General features: G+C 35.3%; 1 protein-coding gene across 2 annotated transcripts in view; it reads right to left on the reverse strand.

Moving 5' to 3' along the window:
- The window catches only part of LOC148952929 (uncharacterized), a 120619-nt gene that overhangs the window by 37464 nt on the left and 57882 nt on the right, over window positions 1-25273 (reverse strand). For both annotated transcript variants that reach the window (XM_089088192.1, XM_089088191.1), the window contains 4 exons: window positions 17059-17243; window positions 14275-14338; window positions 9337-9431; window positions 6239-6309 (listed from right to left, as the gene is read on the reverse strand). In XM_089088192.1, the coding sequence (XP_088944318.1) occupies window positions 6239-6309; window positions 9337-9431; window positions 14275-14338; window positions 17059-17243 (415 nt within the window). The remainder of the gene's footprint in view (window positions 1-6238; window positions 6310-9336; window positions 9432-14274; window positions 14339-17058; window positions 17244-25273) is intronic.

Below are 25273 nucleotides of genomic sequence, written 5' to 3' on the forward strand. Positions count from 1 at the left end.
ATTTGTTCTAACAAGCCCAAGCAATGGTACAGAAAAATTAAAGGCATATGCGGAAAAGGTCCTTCCGAAGTTGATTTTTATCTGCATGAACCCATTAATCAGACTGTCAATGATCAGAACTTGTACCGTCATTCTATTAGGCCAAGTCTCCCCGTTTTCACTCGCTCAATTCCAACTATTTTTAGTAGTAATTCCTTCCCCTTTATTTCGCCCTCTGATTTTACAATCAATATTCTTAAGCTAAGAAAATCAAGTATTTGTCCCTTGGACATCCCAGTTGACTTGATTAAAGCCTTTTCGGACAAAATTGCTGAGCCTTTATCAAATATTTTCAACAATATCACAAAATTTGGTAAATTCCCAAGTTGCTGGAAACAAGGTTTTATAACACCTGTCCCTAAAAAAATGCGCCAGTCTGACTTTCGCCAACATTCGCCCCATTACGCTCACATCTGTTTTTTTCCAAACTTTATGAAGGTTTCCTCTGTGACTGGCTTAAGGATAAAATTTGTCCGCGTATTGACACCCGGCTGTTTTGTAACTTAAAGAAAACTTCCACCACCCATTACCTTGTGCACTTAATGCATACCCTCGTAAGTAACCTTGATAAACCAAATGTCTGGCTGAACCTTGTCTTAGTTGATTTCCAAAAAGCTTTTGACCTGGTTGACCACACAATCCTAATTCGTTCACAACTGGTTAACTTTAAACTTGATCCTCTGTTAGTAAATATTGTTATATCGTTTCTTTCAAATAGATCCCAAGTTGTTAAATACAAAAATATTTTCTCTAACCCCCTCCCTATATATTGTGGAATTCCTCAAGGAACCTTATTTGGGACCGCTTATATTTCTAGTAATGAATAACGATATTGGTATGGACGACCTCCAAAGGTGGAAATATGTTGATGACTTCTCGATCTTCGAGGAACGTCATAGGAACATTAAAACTGACCCCCTGAAAGTTCTATCCCATATTTCTGATGAAGCTAAAAACCTAAATATGAAAGTCAATTCCCTTAAATCAAATATAATGACGATAAATTTCTTGAAATCTATTCTCGCCTTCCTTGACCCTATCCCCCCAGATATTTCTGTGTTTTCCTTTAAATTACTTGGGGTTACAATTTCCTCTAATTTAAAGTGGGATATCCACGTGAAAGATATTGTCCGTAGAGCTAATGCATCCATGTCTCTCCTTAAGCTCTTGGATAAATTTAACGTCCCCCCATCCCATTCTTTAAGAATTTATACTTCCTATGTCCGCCCGCATCTTGAATATGTTTGTCCAGTTTGGCATCCTGGCATCTCCCGTGATAAATCAGATAAAATTGAATCTATTCAAAAAAGAGCCCTAAGAATAATTTTTAAAGAAACTTTGGTACCATATTCACTCCTTCTAAAAAGGCCAAGCTAGAAACTCTTGAGCACAGGAGAGAAACGCTGTGCCTCCATTTTGCAAAAAATGCAATAATAAACCCTCGCACGGAAAACATTTTCCCCAAAAGACACTCCCCATCCAGACACCGCCTGCCACGTACTGTATCTGAACCTATCCCTATCTTTCCCCCCATCCGTTGTTTAACCTCCAGATATGAAAAAACCTTTGTCCCCTTCATTACTGAACAAATAAACCACTAGTTTTTTTGTTTTTTTTTTTTTTTTTTTTTTTTTACTGGTGATACCCATGTTGGTGTCCGTTTAGCTCTTCTGTTCCCTCCCCTTTTTATATACTCTCTTTTAAACCTTTTTAAAATTATGTTTATCTCAATTTTTTTTTGGTTTGTTTTAATTTGTGCCTTTTTAACTTTCTTACATTTGACACTTTTGGTTTTTAGACTAATGAATGGCTTTGCCTTTCTGATATTATTGTTTTTGGCATTGTTTAGCCAGTTTTTTGGTTGTGGTGCTATCTCTATGTCTTTTTTTTATTATATGACCCTGAAATGCAAATTCAGGCCTTCGGGGCTTGTGATAGTCATTTTTCGAAATTAACATCTTATCTTATCTTATGCCCTGGGGGCATAAGGTTTTTATAGAAAGCGTTGTCGTAGAAAATTCAAAAATGACTCATTCAATTGGAAATTGAGAGGGCTAATGCCCTTATTAATAGTCAAAAGCGATCGGAGGGCGAATACCCCCCCCCCCCCTCCCCACGCCTATCATTTTCCCCAAACACTTTCAATCAACATTTTGATATAGCCATTTTGTTGAACGCAGTTGAAGGACCTGGAACTTGTCTTTGAGTATGACCCCCCTCACCCCCCCAAAAAAATACAACAGGGCTCAGGTTGTAATGTAAGCCCTGGGGGCATTTAAGGTGTTATAGAAAGCTTTGGGGTAAAAAATTTACAAAAGAGCTCATTCGATTGGAAATTGAGAGGGCTATTACCCTCTATAATAGTCGAAAGTAATCGGAGGGAGAATCATCCCCCCCAGGCCCATCATTTCCTCAAACATTTCCAATCAATTTTTTGATATGACCATTTTGTTCAACGTAGTTGAAAGGTTTGGAGATTTTGTCTTTGAAGATGAAAACCTTCCCCCCATAGCTCAAAGATCAAGGGTCCTAAGTTATGTCCTTGGGGCATATAAGGTTTTTGTGAAAAGCTTTGTCATAGATTTTTCAAAACAGACTGTTTCGACTGGAAATTGAGAGTACTAGTCCTTTTTTATTAGTCAAAAGTGACCAGAGGAGAAATGCCTTCCCCTCCCACGCTCATCATTTCCCCAAACACTTCCAATCAAAATTTCGAGATGAAATATTTTGCTCAATGTATTTGAAAAGTCTGGAAATTATGTCTGAGTATAACAAATCCCCCCAGTCCTTAGGGCAAGGGTTGTAAGTTATGCCCTGGGGGCATATAAGGTTTTTATAAAAACCATGGTCATATAAACTTCGGAGGGGGCTCATTGGATTGGTAGTCAGAGGCTCTAGTGCTCATTTTCAGAGCCAAAGTGATCAGAGGGTAGCAACCCCCCCCCCCCACACACACATACACATCGTATTGTCCCAAAATGTATCTAAAGGAAATTTTGAGATAGCCATTCTATTCATAATAGCCTAAATATCATATAACAAGACTTTTTGGGTTGAAACAAACCCCAGAGATTAGGGGCAAGGGTTGTAAGTTATGCCCAGGGGTATTTAATGTTTTTGTAACCATTAGGATGATTGTTTGACTTTTGAAGAGGATCAGTCTTTTTCCCTGAAAAAGACTATGCCAATATAAAACGAACAGAAATTAATTTTTTTTTAAAATACTCCACAAAACCAGTTTTTCAAAAAAGTAAAGAACTTCATTAAACCAAATATGAGCAAAAATAGAATCAAATAATCTACCAAGCATACAACTACCACAAATCAGTATCAATAAATAAATGAAACTCGAAACAAACAGAAATTAATATGAGTAGGGTTCTAAAACCCTATGCTTTCTAAAAGCCAGAATATAATTTGTACTTTATTGAAAAAAATTCTTTGTTAATTAAAAGATTGTAAATGTTTTAATTTTTATAACTTTAAGAAATCAAAAATTAATTAAGACTTTAAGGAATAAATATTAGCATATGTATATTAAACTGACAATGAACATTTGTTTTCAGTAAACTCATTTGAATTTTTTCAGTAAAGTGCAAATTATATTCTGGCTTTTAGAAAACATAGGGTTTTAGAACCCTACTCGTATTAATTTCTGTTCGTTTTGAGTTTGACTCTGTTATTTACTGTAATTTATGTTTGTTTTGGGTTTCATTTACTTATTGATATTGATTTGGGGTAGTTGTATGCTTGGTAGATTATTTGATTCTGTTTTTGTTCATTTTTGGTTTAATGGAGTTTTTACTTTTTTTGAAAAACTTATTTTGTGGAAAAAGTTTGTTAATTAATAATAAAAATAATAATAATAAATATAAACATCATGATAAATAAAAGATAATTAAAAATGCGAGCCTATATCAAGCGTCACTACAGATCAACACTGTCCTTCCTAGAGAGGAGGAAAATAAATTTCACCGAAATAAAATTCATTGAAAGCAGGTTCATTGGGAGAATTGAGACTTGTCGAAATTCCTTGTGGTTGATCCTTATGAAAAAATTTAACACTACTTTTACATTCAGATAAAAAGAGTTAACGTCTCAATCCCAAAAGTGATCTAGACCCCCCCCCCCCCCACAAACACACACAGACACAAAAACACAAACAAAAAGTGCAACATCGCAATGCACTATTTATGTAAATACAATTGTTTTGACGCACCACGTGCATTTACTTGAATTAACAAGTTGAAAATATACCATCGAATGGACTACTTTTGTCTAAAATATCACAATTAACAAACAAAAGGTTTTGCACGATGGCTTTAAAGACGACTATAAACATCAAATTGCCATCACAAAAATTTGTCCAAATTTTTGTTCACAAAAATTTGTGCTATAAGCAAACTAATAGCAGTAGACGAACTGGAATCTAGAGTTTAAGCCTTATTCGTAAGAAAATTTTCACAAATATTTACGGATATATTTCTTGATGCAATTTTTGAAAGTTTAGCCAGAATGAGTAAAAGAGAAATTTCTCACTGGGTAAAATAGAGAAGAAAGAGGAAAAACAGAATTGAAACCAATACAAAAGAGAAAAGACGAACAAAGTTGCAACGCCATGCGGTTTCAACAAACTGCGCCACCTGACATTAGATTGCCACTGATAACTAATGCATTCTTTTCCAGGGACTCTTAGGAGGCTAGATTATCCTTTCCTAACGGGCTTTACTTAACGTAGTGTAAAGTCGGTCATTTCTATTGACTTTAGTCAATAGTAAGCACTAGTACCTTGCCCACTCAAATATCACATCACCAGAATCGTAGGCAAGCAGTATTCCCCAACCAGCTTCTATGAAGGGGTCGCATATAATTTTTATCGGTGGGTGTAGGGATTTTTGAAGCAGATGAATACCAGCGCAAGACTCAAAAACTTACTAGGGAAGAAAATAAACAATGTTCGGTTAGATCTAGTAGGTTTTCGTTATTAACGAAGCTACATCGTCCTGAGTATTGATCCTCATGAGGCTTTTCGTCTGGGAAATGTGTATGGCCTTCGGAGCTGCCGCTCCTCAGATCCACCAAGAGTCACTCAGTAGCGACAGAGTTGGAAATACGCGATTTTGTTAAGAGACTGACAATTTGCTCTAGCTTGTGGTTTTAGCAAAGTCTGTTCATGGTAAAAGGTGTCGTTGACCCGTTGCTGTTCTTACTTGCAATTCAAAGAGAAGCAGTAGATTTAAAGATATTACTGAGCTTAAGTAGGTAAACTGTTAGAAAACGTCAAATTCTTTGTACGTTGTTCAGACTTATCCGAGATTTTACAACAACAAGATAGATAAATAGCCAATATCTAAGTTTTGCTTAAGATTATCTGCAAGTCAACTTTACTAACTCCTTTTAACTAGAAACGGAGCGCTTCCAGAATCTCTTCCATGGAGTCAATGAGGATGGCCAGCTCCTTAAGAAAGTCAGTGTCTAAGATGACTTGATCACTAAATGAAAGCCCAGAAGCAAGCGAAGAGGTAAATCAGTTTCATGAACATCCCACTCTTATAGGGGAATTGTCCTAGCGTGAGAATTTCGCTGTCAATAGATCTCTGAAAGGTTAAAACATAACATTCATATCTTTTTTTCCGACAACTTTGATTTCATTTTTTCCCTCCAAACTCCATCAGATCAAATGATGATGAATAAGTTTGTTAGTCTGTGAGTTTAGCCTGTGCTATCATTCACATCGAGCATCTTCCCTTTTCGAACATGTGGAGCAATTTACCCTCTTTTTCTGCTGAGCATACAGGCAGACATATAGAGACATATCATAGAGTTCGGTTGACCAACGAGTCTAACAGTTCTTCAGCAATTACCTACAGCATTTAAAGATTTTGGCACAGTCAATCATTTTCTTGGAATGGCCATCGCTAATATGTCAAGTGTACTGAAGGACATTTTACGCTGAAAGTAGGCATTTCCAATTACATGAATTTATGATCAGCACAATTCAAACAGTCAAGGAGCATTATCGTTAAGTTCGTTGGGTGATGCGATACCGATTGTACAAAGTCAAAAACAAAGCAACTGTGGAAACTGTTTTATTCGTTTTATATCAAATAGAAATCACATACTCACAAATAAACACAACTATGAATACGAAATGTGGAGCCATATATTAATACCAACAATTAAAGATCTTTGAACTTACCTGTGCAACGAATCAAGGAGATAAAATAAACAGATATTGCTGACGTCTTTGACAAGTTGCCGCCGGTTAGCCTAAAAGAAAGAAAAAGTTACACGGTGCATTATTTGATGGATTGAATGCCCCTAGCTATTTGAGATCAACGTTCACAAAAGAAAAGGAGATGGTCAGGTGTCTCGGGTCAGGAAAGGTAACTATTCTGTCATAAGGAAAACAAATATTACATCTTCTTTTGAAAGACGAACTTTTGGCCCAATTACTGTTTTACTGTCTTGAAACAATGTTTTCAGCCCCTATCCAGTGATTACATTTCATCCTGACAAGCAGAAGAGGGTAAATTACCTGTTGGTTACTCAATTGAGTGTCGTAGTAAATTGGGCCTTCACGCTTTGACAAGCAAAGCAAAGCCAGCAAGCTAAGATTATGACGTTCAGGGGAAATCTGCAAGATCGCATTCACACTTGAGGAAACTATTTATTAGATTAAGAAGCAAATCAAAGTCAGTGGTGGACAGAAAAATTTTTTGTTTCATTTCTTTTTTCTTTTCTTAAGACGGTACTTGCTTTCCCAATCCATTTGTACTGTCACATTGTCTGTTAACACCTGAAATTGTCAGATAGCACCACAGCTTGTCACGATAATTTCCCATCCTAGAGAACACCGTAAAGGCAATACTACTATTGTTCCTAATATATATTTCTATACTGATTCTAGACAATTTCTCTAGGAAATTTACAGTTCTTGCATAAAATTTGTAATTTGTTTGGATGTGTCCGGAAGCTCCGCGTTCTTGTTTTATCTTGGATAAATCTTGTTTAACTTGGATAAGTTGGATTTTCGTTGAATTTTTCATTCTGACTAGGATAACTGGTTGGACAGTCTGACGCATTTGGGTAACCACAAATCCAGTAGAAGTGTAAAATTTTGTGGTGGATTTTTAGGAGGAAAGAAATTATTTCATAAACTTGTGACTTATGGTTTATTTTTCAGTTAAAATACTACAGGATAACATTTGAGAATCCTTAATCACATCTTTCCCCAAATCATAGATGGTGATTTTAATAAAAATTTCTAAATATTAAAAAAAAAAATCTTTGAAAGAAAGAATCGAACATACCAATTTGGCAAGGATAATTACAGTTTTCTATTCATCCCTCATTTACAGTCTTCTTAATGCCCTCTTCTGAGCTAGACAATTAGAAGCAAATTTTTTACTTCATTGCATCCCTGCACATAGGACAGAGAAATATAATGTACATTTTATACCCAAGTAAGATCAAGAGGAGAGTAGGGTAGGGAGGCCATGAGCTAAGAGGTTCGCTCTCAATTATTGTTAGAGTAACATAATAAAGTTTAACAAAAATACAGGTGTGATCACAAAAGGCTTGCGTCCTGAAAACGTGAAGGGCGGGGTACTACTGAAAGGAAGCCAGAGCTGTGTTTCTCAATTATCTAAAATTATTTTGCAAATAATTCATATCCTTTTCCATAATATTATTTTATAGACTTGGCAAAGAATACTATTTTTCTTGACAATTGCAAGCTTTTTTATATATATAGAAAAACTCGCGAAGAGTTTGGAGGGTATAATAGAGAGGGGGGACATGTTTGAGAATTTTTGTAAATGAACTATCTATGCCTGGTATATTCTATTTAATATTTTTTTATAATGTTCCCTGGTGTAAGGTTAACTAAATCTGACTGAATGCAGTAGGCTTCCTGACTTCAATGCAGTGGTTAATCAAACAGTTCCTAGTAACGAACTGTAAGTAAGGAGCTATGTGGCTCAATAGTAACCAAAACTCTAACAAACAGAGTCTTGATAACAATGGATACATCACAAGAATCAAATTTTGATGTTTATTCAAAATATATAAAATTCATCAAGTTTAATGTTGCCCGTCATAAGTTAGGAGCCTGGGAAAATTTGCCCAATTTTTCAAAAAGAAGTGAAACACCCCAAAACACCAAGTGATCTTAATGAAAATCACACCATTAGATTCAGAATATCCAAGAACTCTACTGTATAGGTTTCAAGCTCGTAAATACAAAAATGTGGAATTTCGCATTTTTCGCCAGGAACAAGATCGCGGATGCGTGTTTTTTTTTTGTTTTTTTTCAGGGGGCGATCGTTCCGAGCAAGCGATCATAGACGATCGAGAGAGGGCTCATTTGATCGGAAATCAAAAGTTCTAGTCCCCTTTTTAAGTAACGAAAATACTGGATGGCAGCTAGGCCCCCTCCCACACCCCTTTTCCCCAAGTCGTCCGATCAAAACTTGGGGACAGTCATTTTGTTCACCACAGAACTTGACTCTCCGCCGCCCCAGGGGGAAGTGCTGCAAGCTATAAACTTTGCCCATTGTTTAAATATGACATTGGCTATTGGGAAGTATACAAATTTTTTTTCTTTTTTTTGTTGGGGGGGGGGGTACTTGGGGGGATCTTTCCACAGAGAAACTTTTAGCAGGGGGAGGGAATTTTCTATGGAGGGGGACCTAGATTTCCCAGCATTATTAAAAAAAAAACGATCAGAAATTGAATAAAAAAACAAGTTTTTTCAACTGAAAGTAAGGAGTATTATTAAAACTTAAAACGAGCAGAATGATTACGTATATGAGGGGGGTTGTCCTCTCCTCAATAGCTTGCTATTTACCCTCAAGTTTTTTCAGAGCTTTTAAAAAAGCTTAATATTCAAATTAAACGGCCCTTGTGTTTCAGGAGTCATTCTTAAATAATTAGAACAAAAAGTCAAACTTTAGCATAAAAAGCAAGGTATCGAGGAGGGGATCACCCCCTCATACACATAATCATTCTGTTAATTTTAAGTCTTATTGTTGCTCCCTTCTTAGAGCTGAAAAAACTTGTTTGTTTTTTTTATTTAATTTCTGAAGTAATGACTTTTTTGTGGCAGGAAATCTCAATAGGTGCCGTGAAAAGGTGAATAAAGAAAAGATAACTGGACGAGGAAGAAAGGAAAGAGGTGGGGTAATCATGGGAACTAAAGAATCAGAAATATGATATAAAAAACTATGATAAACTATTGAGAAGATTACGAAACAGCACTCAATAGTAGTCTAGTAGCAATGAAAAAAAACTTACGGTGATTCTATAGGTACTTTCTGCATCCGAGATATGTTTTTTGGCATACTCAAGTTTCTTGCTACAATTAGTATTTGTCCTGTTCTCAGTTTTTCCTATAAAATATATATATATATATATATATATATATATATATATATATATATATATATATATATATATATATATATATATATATATATATATATATATATATATATATATATATATATATATATATATATATATATATATATATATATATATATATATATATATATATATATATATATATATATATATATATATATATATATATATATATATATATATATATATATATATATATATATATATATATATATATATATATATATATATATATATATATATATATATATATATATATATATATATATATATATATATATATATATATATATATATATATATATATATATATATATATATATATATATATATATATATATATATATATATATATATATATATATATATATATATATATATATATATATATATATATATATATATATATATATATATATTTATATATATATATATATATATATATATATATATATATATATATATATATATATATATATATATATATATATATATATATATATATATATATATATATATATATATATATATATATATATATATATATATATATATATATATATATATATATATATATATATATATATATATATATATATATATATATATATATATATATATATATATATATGACAAGAAAGACCTTTAAGCACCATACAAAAAATACTAAAACATTTATAGACAAAGTTACCAGATTAATTACAGAAGCTAAAATTTATGAACTTGTACAAGTTGGTCAGGGCCAACGTTTTAGCAGATTTTATTTGGTAATTTCATGTTTTGTATAGTTTGCCTTTTTTAAAAACATGTTCCCCTCTTAAACTTTTACTCCAAAATAGATAAAATCTTGCATATCTGCCTCCGCTGATAAAACCCCTAAAAGGTAAATTCCAGAGTGTGAGCAAGACAGGCCATAAAAACAATGTAAAAAAATATATATATTACAGCAGATCCATCCTAATTTCGGTAAAAAAAAAAATCCTAAAATTTTCATCGAAAGTCAGCACCCTTTGCTGAGATACAACTAGGAGGCCATATTATGTATTTCTTCTACATTAAAAATGAAAGGAACCTTCCAACATGGAATTTGAAAATGGGACTTCTAGTTGGCTGATCCGTTTGGCGGTACGTCTGTAAAATTCTGAAATAATTTACGGCTGCAAATTGTCAAAGTCACAAGTTGACGCAGCGGCAGATACAAGTAGTCAAATCCGCGGTCAAAAGTAGGCACAGTAGCCGTCGCATGTGGTCGCAGCTACAAAAAGTTGCAGTCCCAACCACAAGTAGTAGTACTAGAAGTCACAAGTAGTCACACCTGACACTAGTAACAAGTAGTCACAATTGCAGGCACAAACAGTCGCCATCGCAAGTAGTTGCAGTTGCACTCACAGTAGGACTAGCAATAGTGGTCCTGCAAATTTCAAGTTAATACCCTAAGCCATTCCTAAGATATTACAGATATGCCCTTTTGATAACCTGGACACAAAAAGTGTCTTTTTATTTAGCTTAACTTTCCCCTCAACATTCCCTGAAGTATCATCTTATTAACCTTGGCCTTTTCTGACACACCCAATATCAAATATTCCCCCTCGTCAATAATGATAAATAGTGTATGTAAACAATGGGCACACTGAACACTTCACAATCCTTTCCAGGGGATGTGTGTGCGGAGTGGGGGGGGGGCATCCTTATAGAAAAAGTCATTAGACCTTTAACTACCTTGAATAAAGAGGCTATTTCAGAGTTTTGATCAGTATTGAGGAGAAAGGGGACAATCTAAAAGGATAATTGGAGCCCTTTGTTCCTCCAAGTACTATTAAACATACCCTGAAAGTTTCAGCTTAATACCCTTAGCCGTTCTCAAGAAATTATTAATGCGCCTTTATGAAAACCAGCATGCACAAAGTATGTTTTGATTTTGTTCAACATCCCGCCAACATTTCCTGAAAGTAGTCCTAAGTAAAAATATTCAAAGTCGCAAGCAGTCGCAGTCACAGTCGCAAGTAGTCACATTTGCAGTTGTAACCAGTCGTATATCGAATCATAGTAGCAATAGTAGTAGTAGTTTCCCTGAAAGTTTCAAATTAATACCCTTCTCCGTTCCTAAGATAAAACAAATACAACCTATTACTAGCCTGGATGCACAGAGGTTTTTTTTATTCAGTACAGCATCCCCTCAGCATTCCCTAAAGTTTCACCTTAACACCCATAGATTTTTTGGACACACCCATTAATATTTTGGATTCACCCACGATCGACAATTCCCCTTTCTAAATGATGCATTGCATATATGTAAATATGTTAGGGTGAAAGACCGAAATCTGGTAAATGCAGACATTCACCGGTTAATGTCCAAAATTCCTTTTTCTCTGCTCGGATTCAATCAGCTTTGCCAGTCTTATGCAAGGTTTGATACTAAAAGTTAAAGTTAGGTTAGATTAGGTTAAATTAGGTTATAAATCCTAGAAATGGGTTAAAAACTTAAGCTAACCTAACCTGTCACCATCAAACCTTGCATAAAACTGAAAAAGCTGACTAAATCCAAGGAGAAAAAAAAAGTAATTTCGACATTCACCAGTGAATGTCGAAATTCTCCAATTTTTATCTTTCACAGTAACATATATACAAAGAGCGAATTGCAGAATTTACAACCCTTGCCCCAGGCTAGAGTTATTAGATCTTTTGAGCATCTTGAATGAAATATTTCTTCTTCTTTTTTAAATGTCGATCATTGCTGGGGAGGGGGGTATCTAAAAAGGGTTTGGACGAGGGGATGGCCTCCTATCACTTTGGAGAATCCCCCTGAACATACCCTGAGTTTCAGCTTAATATTCTATTGTCTACCTGCAATACTGTGGATACGCTGTTTTGGCAACCAGCATACACATACCGTGTTTCAATTATATTCAATATCCCCTTAATATTACTCGATAATAGTTGCAAATGAAAGTAGTCACAATGGCAATTAATTACAGTCACAGTTTCGAGTGGTCGCAATCTTTTGATTAAGCTCAACATACCCCTCGAAGTTCCCCAAGGTTGCACTTCAATATCCTTAAAATTTTCGGACACATCCAGGACGAACATTCCCCTTCCCCACAGATCAATCCTGCAAGTCAAAAACGAAAAAAAAAATACAAATTTAAGGGGACTGTGGGGGGCATGGTATCTCCAGAGGCATAATTGTTAGTCCTTTCGACTATTTTGAACAAAACCAACTTTTCAAAATTTTAAGCAGTGTTGGGGGGGGGGGGAGGTATCCAACAGGGCAAGCGAGGACTGATCGCCCCCCGATTATTCTTCAACACCCCCTTCAACATGCCATGAAAGTTCAAACTTAATACCCTCAGCCGTTCCTCAGATATTGCTGATAAGCCCTTTTGACAACCATCCTACAAAGAGTGTGTTCTAATTTTGATCGAATCCCCTCTCAACATTTTTTGAAAGTTTCACCTTAATACTCTAAGCCGTTTTGGAGGCCCAGGATTAAACATCCCAATGAATTGTCGTTGGGATCACTTTTCCAACGCAAATTTTCAGCCTAATGAGCCCCTTCCGAAGGAATCACTCAAAAAAACATCAGATCCCAGGGAAGCAGCTTTTCAAAATATACACGCATTATACTTCCTCTGTAAAAATATGCTTTTACATCATTTTGTTGATGAAGATGCAGTTTTTCTCATATTTTGCATTTCTTTTAAATATTTTTCTGTTGCACTAGATATAACAATTCACTTTCGAATCATGATGTGGCGACAGAAAAAAAAGGAGAACAAAAACAGGAAACACATCACTGCTTGCAAAAAATGTGATTTTCCTAGTTGCTCATGAAGGGATAATGTATTTCTTCTTAATAAAGTTTTCGGTCTATGGAGATTCCAACGGGGAGTTTCCATTTCGATGGGACATCAATTTAGTGAAGTTTCAGGCTATTTTTTTTTCCAAATATTCATAAATATATTTTAGCAATATTCTTTTACCATTAAGATGAACCGAAAGAATAGTTACGATTTCCAGATCATCTTCAAATAGCAATTCTTCTTCATTTGACTTTTTTTCAAATGCGTTTTCAATTTTCAGTCTAAGATAATTCCGGAGACCACACTCCCTTTCCATGACGATACATAATAAAAATACTAAAAATACTAAATATTTCGGTCACACATGCAGTAACCGTCATCAGTAGTTTTAGTATTTTTTGTGAAATTTAATCACTGTTTGTGAAACACAGTCTATTAAAAGGATTTTATCCCTACCTGAACTTTTATTTATTTTCAGTCTTGTTCATTACTAGGTTGTGGCAGAAGCCACAACCATGAAATGCGCAATAAAATGGGTGATGTAGAGCTATACATTTTACAACAACAACTACTTAATTATGCCATTCTTCCACAAAAATATCCTAAGCAATTTTGGAGAATACTTCAGAGTATGTGAAGAATACGTAGTGTAGTACTAAGAATACGTAATTTCTTTCATATTAGTTCTAAAGTATATGATGAACGAGGTCGAGGCCGGGGGCCTCGACCGAGTCTGTTGATTTTGAATTGAAGGTATCAAGTATTTTGCAGGTTGCATAGGTTAGGTTAGGACATTAAAATTTTAACAGCAATATTTTATACTTTTTTTTCACAGCAATACCGTATCTATTGCAACAGTTTACGGTATGTAGAAAAACCAATTTTGGAATACTGAAACTACTTTAGAGATAATATTATTACATTTTTTTACAAAATTGACACGGCAATCTTCGATAAAGGCGGAACTCTGTTTAAAAATCATTATGATTAAATATTCGTAAAAACTAACCTTTGACAAGCTTTTTTGAGCTACCTAGCTTCCGACAGTTTTCTCTTCTATTTCGAAACCAAACCTAGAGAAAAGAGAAACTTCCTCAGATTAAAGCTTAAACTCTGTATAATATGACAACAATTAATTAACTGCATGGAGCTTCTATTCAACGCAAAAATAATTGCTAACTAACATATATTTCAATAAGTTGAAGCAAGCTTTGTGAAGAGACCAGAGCATGCCCAACGTTCCAAAACAAAATGGAACTACAAAAAAGCATGTGGCCAATATATAGATCTATACCAAGACATTATGTGGAAAAAAAAACAGTGTTCACAATCGTTCATTTGTTATTAAGGAAAAATCCGATTCTTGTGTTATCAAGAATGAAAATCCAGCAGTAACAGCGATAAAAAAAAAAAAAAAAAAAAAAATAATAATAAATAAAACCCTTAACTGAAAACTATGAAAAGCCAAAAAAATAAAAAAATTGAAAAATTTAGACAAAAATGGCAAACTGTGATAGAAAATTATGAAGCAAGCACAGAAACATTACTTGACTGGGAAATTTGTGAATGTATTGGAAAAATAATTGCTAAATCGCACGTATTTTACTGCCTGGAACCATGCTGCATGCAGAGATCAGTATGTATGTATGGCCTGTATGGCATGCTATATGTAGAGCTCTATGTATGACCTGCGTGTCAGAATAAAAACATACTACAAACAGCATGTGGCCTATAGATAGCAGATATACGCTAAGGCATTAAGTACGAAAAATTCCCTTTTCTATCACGAGGTTTCTTTATTAATAAAGAAAAAAAGAATATAGTTTTTGTGTTATCAAGAATGAAAACCATATAGCAATCACGATCTAAAAAAGAATCAAAACCAGAGTTTACAATTGAAAACAATGAACAAACCCAAAAGAATATAAAAATCAAATTTAGACAGAAACGGAAAACTATGATACAAAATAAAAATGTGAAACAAACACAGGAACATTATTTGACATTAATTGACATTATTAAACGAAAAAGTTATTGCTAAACCGAACGAATAACAGGTTGAAGCCTACTTACTACGACATTGTTCCTTTGTTATCAAGAAAACATTCCTCTGTTATCACCAATGAAAACCTAACAAAAATCATGATCTAAAAAGCATCAAAATCAGAATTTATAAAACAAGGCGTCTTCAGTACAAGAGAAACACAAGAAGAACAAGATAAAAAAAAAAAAAAACCAACACCAAAAAAATAGACAATTGGCGAAGTAACTCTAATAGCTGTTTTTCCTTACGTGGATTAGTTCGCCGCAATTGTATATTTTTTTGGTGGTGGTTTGATTGGTTTGATTGGTTTTTAGTTTTAAGTTTGATTTTTATCTTGTTCTTCTTGTGTTTCTCTTGTGCTGAAGACGCCTTGTTTTGATACAGGCGAAATATCCGTGTTGTTTCACATTTTTCGTCTTTTCTTTCCACTTGCCGCAGTCTTGTTTGTTGTTGTTTTTTTCATTGAGATTTTTCTCTCGGTTGTTTTTTTGTCTCAGAAATTCTCTTGTAGCCTAATAACTTCTGACCCTAGATACCTAAGAGGCTTAGCGACACCCATGAAGCTTTCTAATCGTTACAACAAACCAATTACGCCTGGTCATTCCATCTTCCTGAACGAACACCCCAAATACGGTAAATGGTTTGGTTTATATAAATATGGTATGGCTTGGGGTGTAAACTTACACCCCAAATATGATAAATCCTTAACTTCCTTCTCGCCTCTTCCTTTACACATAGCTTATTCTTTTCCCTTTCTCCTTTTCCAAAAACTAACTTAAATAATTGATTCATATTTAGGACTATTTTCTACTTTCCAAATAAATATCAAAAATTTCTGATTCATTTTGCAAAGACAAAGGCGATATCACCAGTAACAATATGTCGTCTACAAACAGTAAACAAAACAGCTGAAGCGACATCAATTTTAATGTCGGGAATTTTCTTTTTCTAAAAATCATTGGCCGATATCACCTACCATTACTTTCTGTGATGTAGCTTTTTATTTGAAATACGGATATGCAACAAACGTTTCAATTAAGCCTGACGTTGTCGTAACATATGAAATGACAAAAGAGTAACTTTGAATTTACTTCTGTAGTAATATTTGCAAACAGCAATCTTTAGTGAACAAAATCTGTATCATTTTTATCATTATTAAAAGTACCATATTGTACTGAAAGTCTTATTAGGGTAAAAGTGATAGAAAAATTGATATATATAAAAATGATGCCATTATAAACAGAATAACCTTTTAGTTTCTTCACATCCATTTCCAGTGGGAGTTAACTACGTAATTTCTTTAGTTAACGTAAAGTTACCACAGTTTACAACCTGGAATGCAACCAAAGTCTTATATCAACGCTAAACGAAAACGACATCAGAGATAACACAAAAAATAACCGATCGGAAAGTTTATCGATAAGTATACCCCTCTTAAAACCTAAAAATGGCAATCAAAATATGCCTTGTGAAACGGCCTTGTGTATTACCACACTTAAAAAGGTAGACAAAAGACTATACAACAGAAACGACATCAGAGCTAATGCTACATTACGTTTGCGAATTTAGGGCTGACTAGTGTAACTACAAGGACTCGTGGCATTTACTAAGAACAGTGATAGCCCCTAAAAGGGGTACTACATATAAATATATCAAAGAATAGATATAACTGCATAAATATTTCTGAACACATCCACAAAGATATAGTTGAAATATATCTATAAAATGATAATGTAAAATGAAGCTTACTAGGATCCGTTTTTCACTTAGCTGAAGACGCACACCTAGCATGCTTATATTGTGAGCATCTGGTTTTTGATTCTCTTCAAACACCTTTTTCAACTCTTTTACTTGTTCAGGAGTGAAAGTTGTCCGATTCCTTTGTTTATTCCGATCTCCTTTCCCACCATTATGCATGTGTCTATTCTTAGGGCCTAAGAAAACAAATATTATATTTAGTCCGGTAGAAACAGAGTTAAATCTATTACATAGGCCTACTGAATTTAAGCTACTTTAGTCGCATCAAACACACTTTTTTTTTTTTTTTTTAATAAAAGCAGGTATATTAATCCAACTTAGTTTCATTTTTATCGTATAAGGTAAATCCAAAATTCTAATTTTACATAACTGAAGGTATTCTTTTTCGTATAAAAACCAGGATATTTCCTTGCATTCTTTGATATTCGAAAGAAAAAAAAATACTGATTTAACTCGAGAACTAGAAGAAGACTAGAAGAAGATATGCACAAAAATGCACATAAGGCAAAGGGAGTGTCAAAACAATGACCTTATTTTATACAAACTAAGAAACGTGCAAAATTTCATCCTCCTCCGACTTTGTCTTCATGGGGTAAACTGGGCCAGAAGTTTCGACCCTCCCACCACAACCCCCCTTTGACGTTGTCTGATTGGGCTGAAATTTAGAGGTTAAGCTTTACTAGGGCCCGGGAGCGTGTCCGCGAAATTTAAGCTCAAACTGATCACTCCTTCCCTGTTTTCAAAAAACCAAATATAGCCACTTAAAATTCATTTCTCTTTTTTTTTTTTTATCCACGCCTACAGGCCACAGTTGGCAACTGATCCGGGTGAATGAGGACTCATTCGAAGAAGAATTTGACCTGTTAGGGCCTTTTTATATTTTCAGACCGAAAAAATTATCCCCCGAATTTACATTTACGAAAAACCTCGTTTTCCTATAAAAACCCGCTATAAGCGGGCTAGCCCGCGAAAACACGGGCTAGCCCGCGAAAACGCGGGCTCGTTTTCCTATAAGAGCCCGCAAGCAATTTCCGGTCCTAGTAGTCACAGAGAGACATCGGTAATCGCATTTTGTAGCCCAAGCTCAAACTAAGAAACGTGACAAATTTCACCCCCTCCAACTTTATGAAGGAGGCACACTTGTGCCTCTATAAAGAGGCGACCAACCACAATGTTAAGTGAATTCAGGTCCTAGACGCCGCAAAGAGACGCCGGTGATTGCATTTGTAGCCCCAGCTCAAACTAAGAAACATGCAAAATCTCATCCTCCTCCGACTTTATCTTCATGGGGTAAACTGGGCCGGAAGTTTCGACCCTCCCAACACAGCCCCCCTTTGACGTTGTCCGATTGGGCTGAAATTTAGAGGTTAAGCTTTCCTACGGCCCGGGAGCTTGTCCTCGAAATTTTAGCTCAATCCGATCACTCCTTCCCTGTTTTCAAAAAAACAAATCGAGCAACTTAAAATTCATTTCTCTTTTTTGTTTGTTATCCACGCTTACAGGACAAAGTTGGCAACTGATCCGGGTGAATGAGGACTCATTCGAAGCGGAATTCGACCTGTTAGGGCTTTTTGATATTTTCATAAAGAAAAAATTATCCCCCGAATTTACATTTACTAAAAACCACGTTGTCCCATAATATCCCATGTTAATTTTTCCCTCCACAACCCCCCTTTAATGTTGTCTGATCATCGAAATTTCATCAGAAGGAAAATTAAAAAATAGCTTTTCCTTGGAACCCATTCTGAAAATTTCAGCTCATCTTGATAGCTTCTTCCCTGTTGTCCATGAACAAAATGTCAAGTTTTATGGGGATTTGCTTGCTTTAAAAAATAGATTCACTTTACTAAAAAACAATTATAAGTGTGTCTCTTTAGTCCAGCGGTCAAGACTCCTGACTGTCAGGAGGAAAACCCGGGTTCGATTCACAGTCAGAGAAAATTTTTTATATACTGAATTTACAGTTTAAAAAAGCAACTCAGTTTCTTTTTTAAATAACTATTGACATGATCAGCATACAATTAGTCAAGCAATAATAAGTAATAAACTGTACAAAAACGTGCAGAAATTATTTGAAAAAAAAACTACGTTTTCTAAAGAGTTAAAGAGGCTGAGCTACAAGGTTGAACCTTAAAACATACAGGGATTAGGAGGCATAGTTGGGGGGCTGCCGCCCCCCAAACCCCCGCTTTCGCAGCCTTTAAATAAAAAAAGTTCTTTAAACTGAAAGTAAGGAGTGACATTAAATCTTAAAACAAACAGAAATTATTCCGTATATGAAAGGGGCTCTGCCCTCCTCAACGCCTCACTCTTTACGCTAAAGTTTGACTTTCTCACAACTCTTTTTTTAAACAATAAAAACTTTAGCGTAAAGAGCGAGGCGTTGAGGAGGGCACAGCACCTTTCATATACGGAATAATTTCTGTTCGTTTTAAGATTTAATGTAGCTCCTTACTTTCAGTTTAAAGAACTTTTTTTTTATTTAAAGGCTGCGAAAGCAGGGGGTTTGGGGGGTGGCAGCCCCCCAACTGTGCCTCCTAATCCCTGTACGTTTTAAGGTTCGACCTTGTAACTCAGCCTCTTTAACTCTTTAGAAATCGTAGTTTTTTACAAATAATAGTAGTATTAGACCTGAACTTTCCTTTCAGATTTTTTTAGTTTTATTTTTGCTTTTTTCACTTAGTTTTGCAAACCCCAATTCAATACCCTTTCTCGCTGGGTATTTCCAGTATAGTATTTTCCCCCTTTTTTCTTCTTTTTTTTGCATTCCATCCACATTTATATGTCTTTTTTTTTTTCATTCAATATATTTCAAATAATTCTCCTATTTTCTCCTATTAATTCTCCTATTTTCATAAATTCCTCTTATCCAATTTATTTTTTTATTTTTTTTTTTTTTTTTTTGTGCTTTATAATAGTGTCTTATTTTTTTTGTTTGCCCTTTAAAAGCTTATCTTCTTTGGCGTGTTTAAATTTTAAGTTTGTAATTGTATTGGTTTTTTTTTAGTATTAATAAATTGATTGATTGATTGATTGATTGAATAGCTGAGATATTGCATCTGTGCTATTTTGAAAAGCTAGATACACCTAAACTCTTTTGATTTAATTAAAGAGTAGTAGCCTAGTAGTAGTAATCCAAAGAGTTTCAACTTAATTCAATAAGCTCTTCCTGATATATTTTTGATACCCTTTTGTCTGCATGCAGGTAGCGTATTTTGATTTAATTTGACATCCCCGTCAACTTTCCCTGGCAGTTTCAACTTAATACCGTATTCCATTCCTGTGATGTCCCGCATATGCTATTTTGACAACCTGAATAGACTATTACTATTTAGTTCAATAGCAGCAGTAGAAGTGGTAGTGGTAGCAATAGCAGTAGTAGAATTAATGACCCTGAAAGTTTTAGCTTAATAACCTTACCCATAGTAGCAGTAGGAGTACGCACATAGTGCATTTTGACTACTTCAGCATCCCCCTCAACAATCCCTGGAAGTTTCACCTTATTGCTCTACGCGGTAACGATGATATTGTTAACATTCTTAATGTCCCTAGGATTAGAAGTAGTAGTAGTAGCAGTAGTAATAGCAGTAGTAGTATGTTAGTTCCTTCTGTTTACTACAACCTCCCCCTCAACACACGCTAAAAGTTTCAACCTTATAACCTTAGCCTTGATAGCAGTATAAGTCATAGTAGTTTGGACATAGATCCTCGTGGGTAGTTCAATATCCCCTTACAGACGTCTTGAAAGTTTCAAATTAATACCCTGAGTCGTTCCTTACATATTGTTATCATAGCAGCAGTAGTATTAGTAGTTGTAGTAATAGTATACACATAGTGCCTTTTCATCAGTTCAACAACCTCCTCAACATACCCTGTAAGTTTTAACTTAATACTCTAAGCCGTTCCCATGATATTGCTGATTCACCCTTTTGACAGCCTGCATGCACATGCGTGTTTTGATTTAGTTCAATGTCCCACTAAACATTTACTGGAAGTTTCACCATTTAGTTTCTACATATTTGTCGTCAGTTTATTTCGGAAGTTTGCGTGTCTTATAAGTGTATTTTTGACCATGTTGATCTTTGTTCTGTTTTATCTTGTATTGATAAGTCGTGTACTTTTGCTCATGCATCTTCAGGATTGGAGCGCAGGTTTAAAACCCAACGTTCTTTAGAGCGACGCCAAAAGTATTCACGACCCCCCTCCCCCTCCCCTTGTTCGTGTTCCATTCGATTTTCAGCCTTATCCCCCTGCATACCCAATACAGAGCAGTATACCACAAGAATCCATCCCTCGAAACAATTATCCGCCCCAAGTACTTACGCGTGCCCAGTCAGTCCAATCCCCACAATCACTTCACTTAATTCGGACCATCCCCAAACCCCCCCCCCTCACTCATATTCCTCCCAAAAATCCACTTCCTTTCGACTCCTTTCTTCTCCGTGCGTCCAAGAAGTTACCGGCCGGTTCTGGACTCCACCCGTTATTTGCCGAAACAAACCCAACCCCTCCCCTCTCAGACATCCCCCACCGTACTTCCCTCCCTCAACAGCATCTTGCCCCCCGACACCCCCCCCCATTTAAATAACACTCCCAACTTGACTTATTCCCAGATCACCAGGAAACCTTTCTCCCCTACCTTGCACTTTATCCCCCCTGGCTACCCTACCAGTATGACTCTGGTTTAAGAGTAAGCAGGCAGCACGATCCTCTTCTAACACCTCCATGCAGAGTTTCTAAAACTTCAAATAGTTACCGCTGTTTAGAGTCTCTGCTAGTACCTGCTCAATTAAATGCAATTGTATTTGAAAAAGATGGATTCGATCCCCCTGGCCCTTGTTCTCACTATCGAAGTTTAGCCACCGTCAGGAAGTCCACTAGAACCCCCCACCCCATCTGTGATATAAAAAAGAGTAGTTTAAAAAAGGAACCTTCAAAAATCGCATTCGATTCACTTCACCTTTCCAGAAAAATACATTAAGCCTCAACTTTGAGAAACCTAATGAATTAGACACCCAGTCTAAAATATATTGTTTAGACGCAATCGGTTTTAATGAAGTTCAAGCTCCAATATGTATGCCTGCTAAAGATGAACAATATTAATCAGTTTATTAAAATAAGACCAGAACACCACCCTTTGAGCAAGAAAGATGGCGGAATTCTGTTCTTTGTCCGTAAGGATTTATATCCAAGTGAAATCCCAATTCCGTGTCTTAATCCCTTTGATGAAGTTATGTGGGTGTGTGTTCGACCTAAAGTCTTGCCGCGTCCTTTTAATTTAATTGTCCTTTGTTGTTTTTATTACTCCCCTAATCAGAGATCCGCTGACAAAATAAATTTTATCGAAAAATTACATGCAAGTGCTGACTTTGTACAATCAAAATACCCAAATACAGGTATTTTCCTGATGTGTGACGCAAACAATATAAGACTTGATTCTACAAGTAACACTTTTAATTTAAAACAGGTCGTTAATGTCCCAACTACAAAAGGCAATACTACTCTTGATTTAATTTGAGTTAATCTTTCGAAGTTTTACAAACCCGGCTCCATTCTGCCCCCTCTAGGCGCTAGTTACCACTTTAGCCTTTTGCTATCTCCGCTGGCTAAAGTTAAACAGTCGTTTTCTATAACTGAAACCGCTTATATACCTCTCACTGACTCAGGAGTTTTCAATTTTGGCTTCTGGATTACTACTGAAAATTGGTCCACTGTGTATCAAACAAATGACGTAGACTGCATGGCTTTGTCCCTTAAAAATCTATTGAGGAGTAATTATGAATCCCACTTTCCTGAGAAAAAATTTAAAACGTTTTACAAATAAGCCTTATGTTACTGAGTCTTTTAAAAAAACTTATAAGAAAAAAAATCAATTTTTTCAAAGCAGGTTGCATTACTGAGGCTAATAGTCTAAGGAAGTTCCTAAATAAAAAATTAAGAAAAGCAGCTTCTGATTATTATAATAATAAAGTCAAAGATCTTTATTCTAACAAGCCCAAGCAATGGTACAGAAAAATTAAAGAAATATGCGGAAAAAGTCCTTCCGAAATTGATTTTCATCTCCCTGAACCCCCTAATAAGACTTCCAACGATCTGAACTTGTACCTTGCTTCCATCGGGCAAAGTCTCCCCCCTTTCACTGGCTCAAGTCCAACTATTCCTCCTAATACTTCCTTCCCCTTTATTTCTCCCTCTGATGTTATAAATAAAATTCTTAAGCTTAGAAAATCAAGTATTTGTCCCTTGGACATCCCAGTTGACTTAATTAAAGCCTTTTCGGACAAAATTGCTGAGCCTTTATCAAATATTTTCAACCACATCACAAAATTTGGTAAATTTCCAAGTTGCTGGAAACAAGGTTTTATAACACCTGTCCTTAAAAAATGCGCCAGTCTGACTTTCGCCAACATTCGCCCCATTAGGCTTACTTCTGTTTTTTCCAAACTTTATGAAGGTTTCCTCTTTGACTGGCTTAAGGATAAAATTTGTCCGCGTATTGATACCCGGCAGTTTGGTAACTTAAAGAAAACTTCCACCACCCATTACCCTGTGCACTTAATGCATACCATCGTAAGTAACCTTGATAAACCAAATGTCTGGCTGAACCTTGTCTAAGTTGATTTCCGAAAAGCTTTTGACCTGGTTGACCACACCACTCCAATTTGTTCACTACTGGTTAACTTTAAACTTGATCCTCTGTTAGTAAATATTGTCATATCGTTTCTTTCAAATAGATCACAAGTTGTTAAATACAAAAATATTTTCTCTACCCCCTCCCTATATATTCTGGAATTCCTCAAGGAACCTTATTGGGACCACTTTTATTTCTAGTCATGATTAACGATATTGGTAAGGACTTCCCCCAAAGGTGGAAATACGTGGATGACTTGTCGATCCTCGAAATATGTCACAGGAATATTAAAAGTGACCCTTTTGAAATTCTAACCCACATTTCGGATGAAGCTAAGAACCTAAATATGAAAGTAAATTCCACTAAATCAAATATAATGACGATAAATTTCTTGAAATCTATTCCCGCCTTCCTTGACCCTATACCCCCAGATATTTCTGTGTCTTCCTTTAAATTACTTGGGGTTACAATTTCCTCTAGTTTAAAGTGGGATAACCACGTGAAAGATATTGTCCGTAGAGCTAATGCGTCCATATCTCTCCTTAAGCTCTTGAATAAATTTAACGTCCCCCCATCCCATTCTTTGAAGATTTATACTTCCTCTGTCTGCCCTCATCTGGAATATACTTGTCCAGTTTGGCATCGTGGCATCTCCCGTGATGAATCAGATAAAATTGAATCTATTCAAAAAAGAGCCCTAAGAATAATTTTTAAAGAAACTTTGGTACCATATTCACTCCTTCTAAAAAAGGCCAAGCTGGAAACTCTTGAGCACAGGAGAGGAACGCCGTGCCTCCATTTTGCAAAAAATGCAATAATAAACCCTCGCACGGAAAAAATGTTCCCCAAAAGACACTCCCCATCCAGACACCGCCTGCCATGTACTGTTTCTGAGCCCATCCCTATCTTGTCCCCCATCCGTTGTTTAACCTCCAGATATGAAAAAACCTTTGTCCCCTTCATTACTGATCAAATAAACCACTAGTTTTTTTTTTTTTTTTTTTTTTTTTTTTTTTTTTTTTTTTTTTTTGTACTGCTGATTCCCATGCTTGTGTCCGTTTGGTTCATCTATTCCTTACCCTTTTTATATACTCTCTTTTAAACCTTTTTAACACTATTTTTATCTCAATTTTTTTTTTTTTTTTAGTTTGTGCCTTTTCAACTTTCTTACATTTGACACTTTTTGTTTTTTAGACTAATGAATGGCTTTGCCTTTCTGATATTGTTGTTTTGGCATTGTTTAGCCAGTTTTTTAGTTGTTGTGCTATTTCTATGTCTTTTTTTATTATATGACCCCGAAATGCGAATACGGCCCTTTGGGGCTTGTGATAGTCATTTTTTAAAATAAATATTTTATCTTATCTTACTCTTAGCCTAAGTTGTAGTAGTAGTAGTGGTCTTAGCAGTAGTAATGGCAGTAAGCATATTATGCATTTTGGTTAAGCGACGAAGACCACACTGCCTTTGCATCATAAAAATCGACAACAAGAAGAACAATAGGGAATTTATTTTCCATAAGACAGTGGAATGAATATTTCGATCCTGTGTCCAAGGACCGTCCTTAGAAAAACATAA

The sequence above is a fragment of the Artemia sp. Qi Xiang Cuo genome, chromosome 4, assembly GCF_049724085.1.
Source record: "Artemia sp. Qi Xiang Cuo chromosome 4, ASM4972408v1, whole genome shotgun sequence".
NCBI classification, from domain to species: domain Eukaryota; kingdom Metazoa; phylum Arthropoda; class Branchiopoda; order Anostraca; family Artemiidae; genus Artemia; species Artemia sp. Qi Xiang Cuo.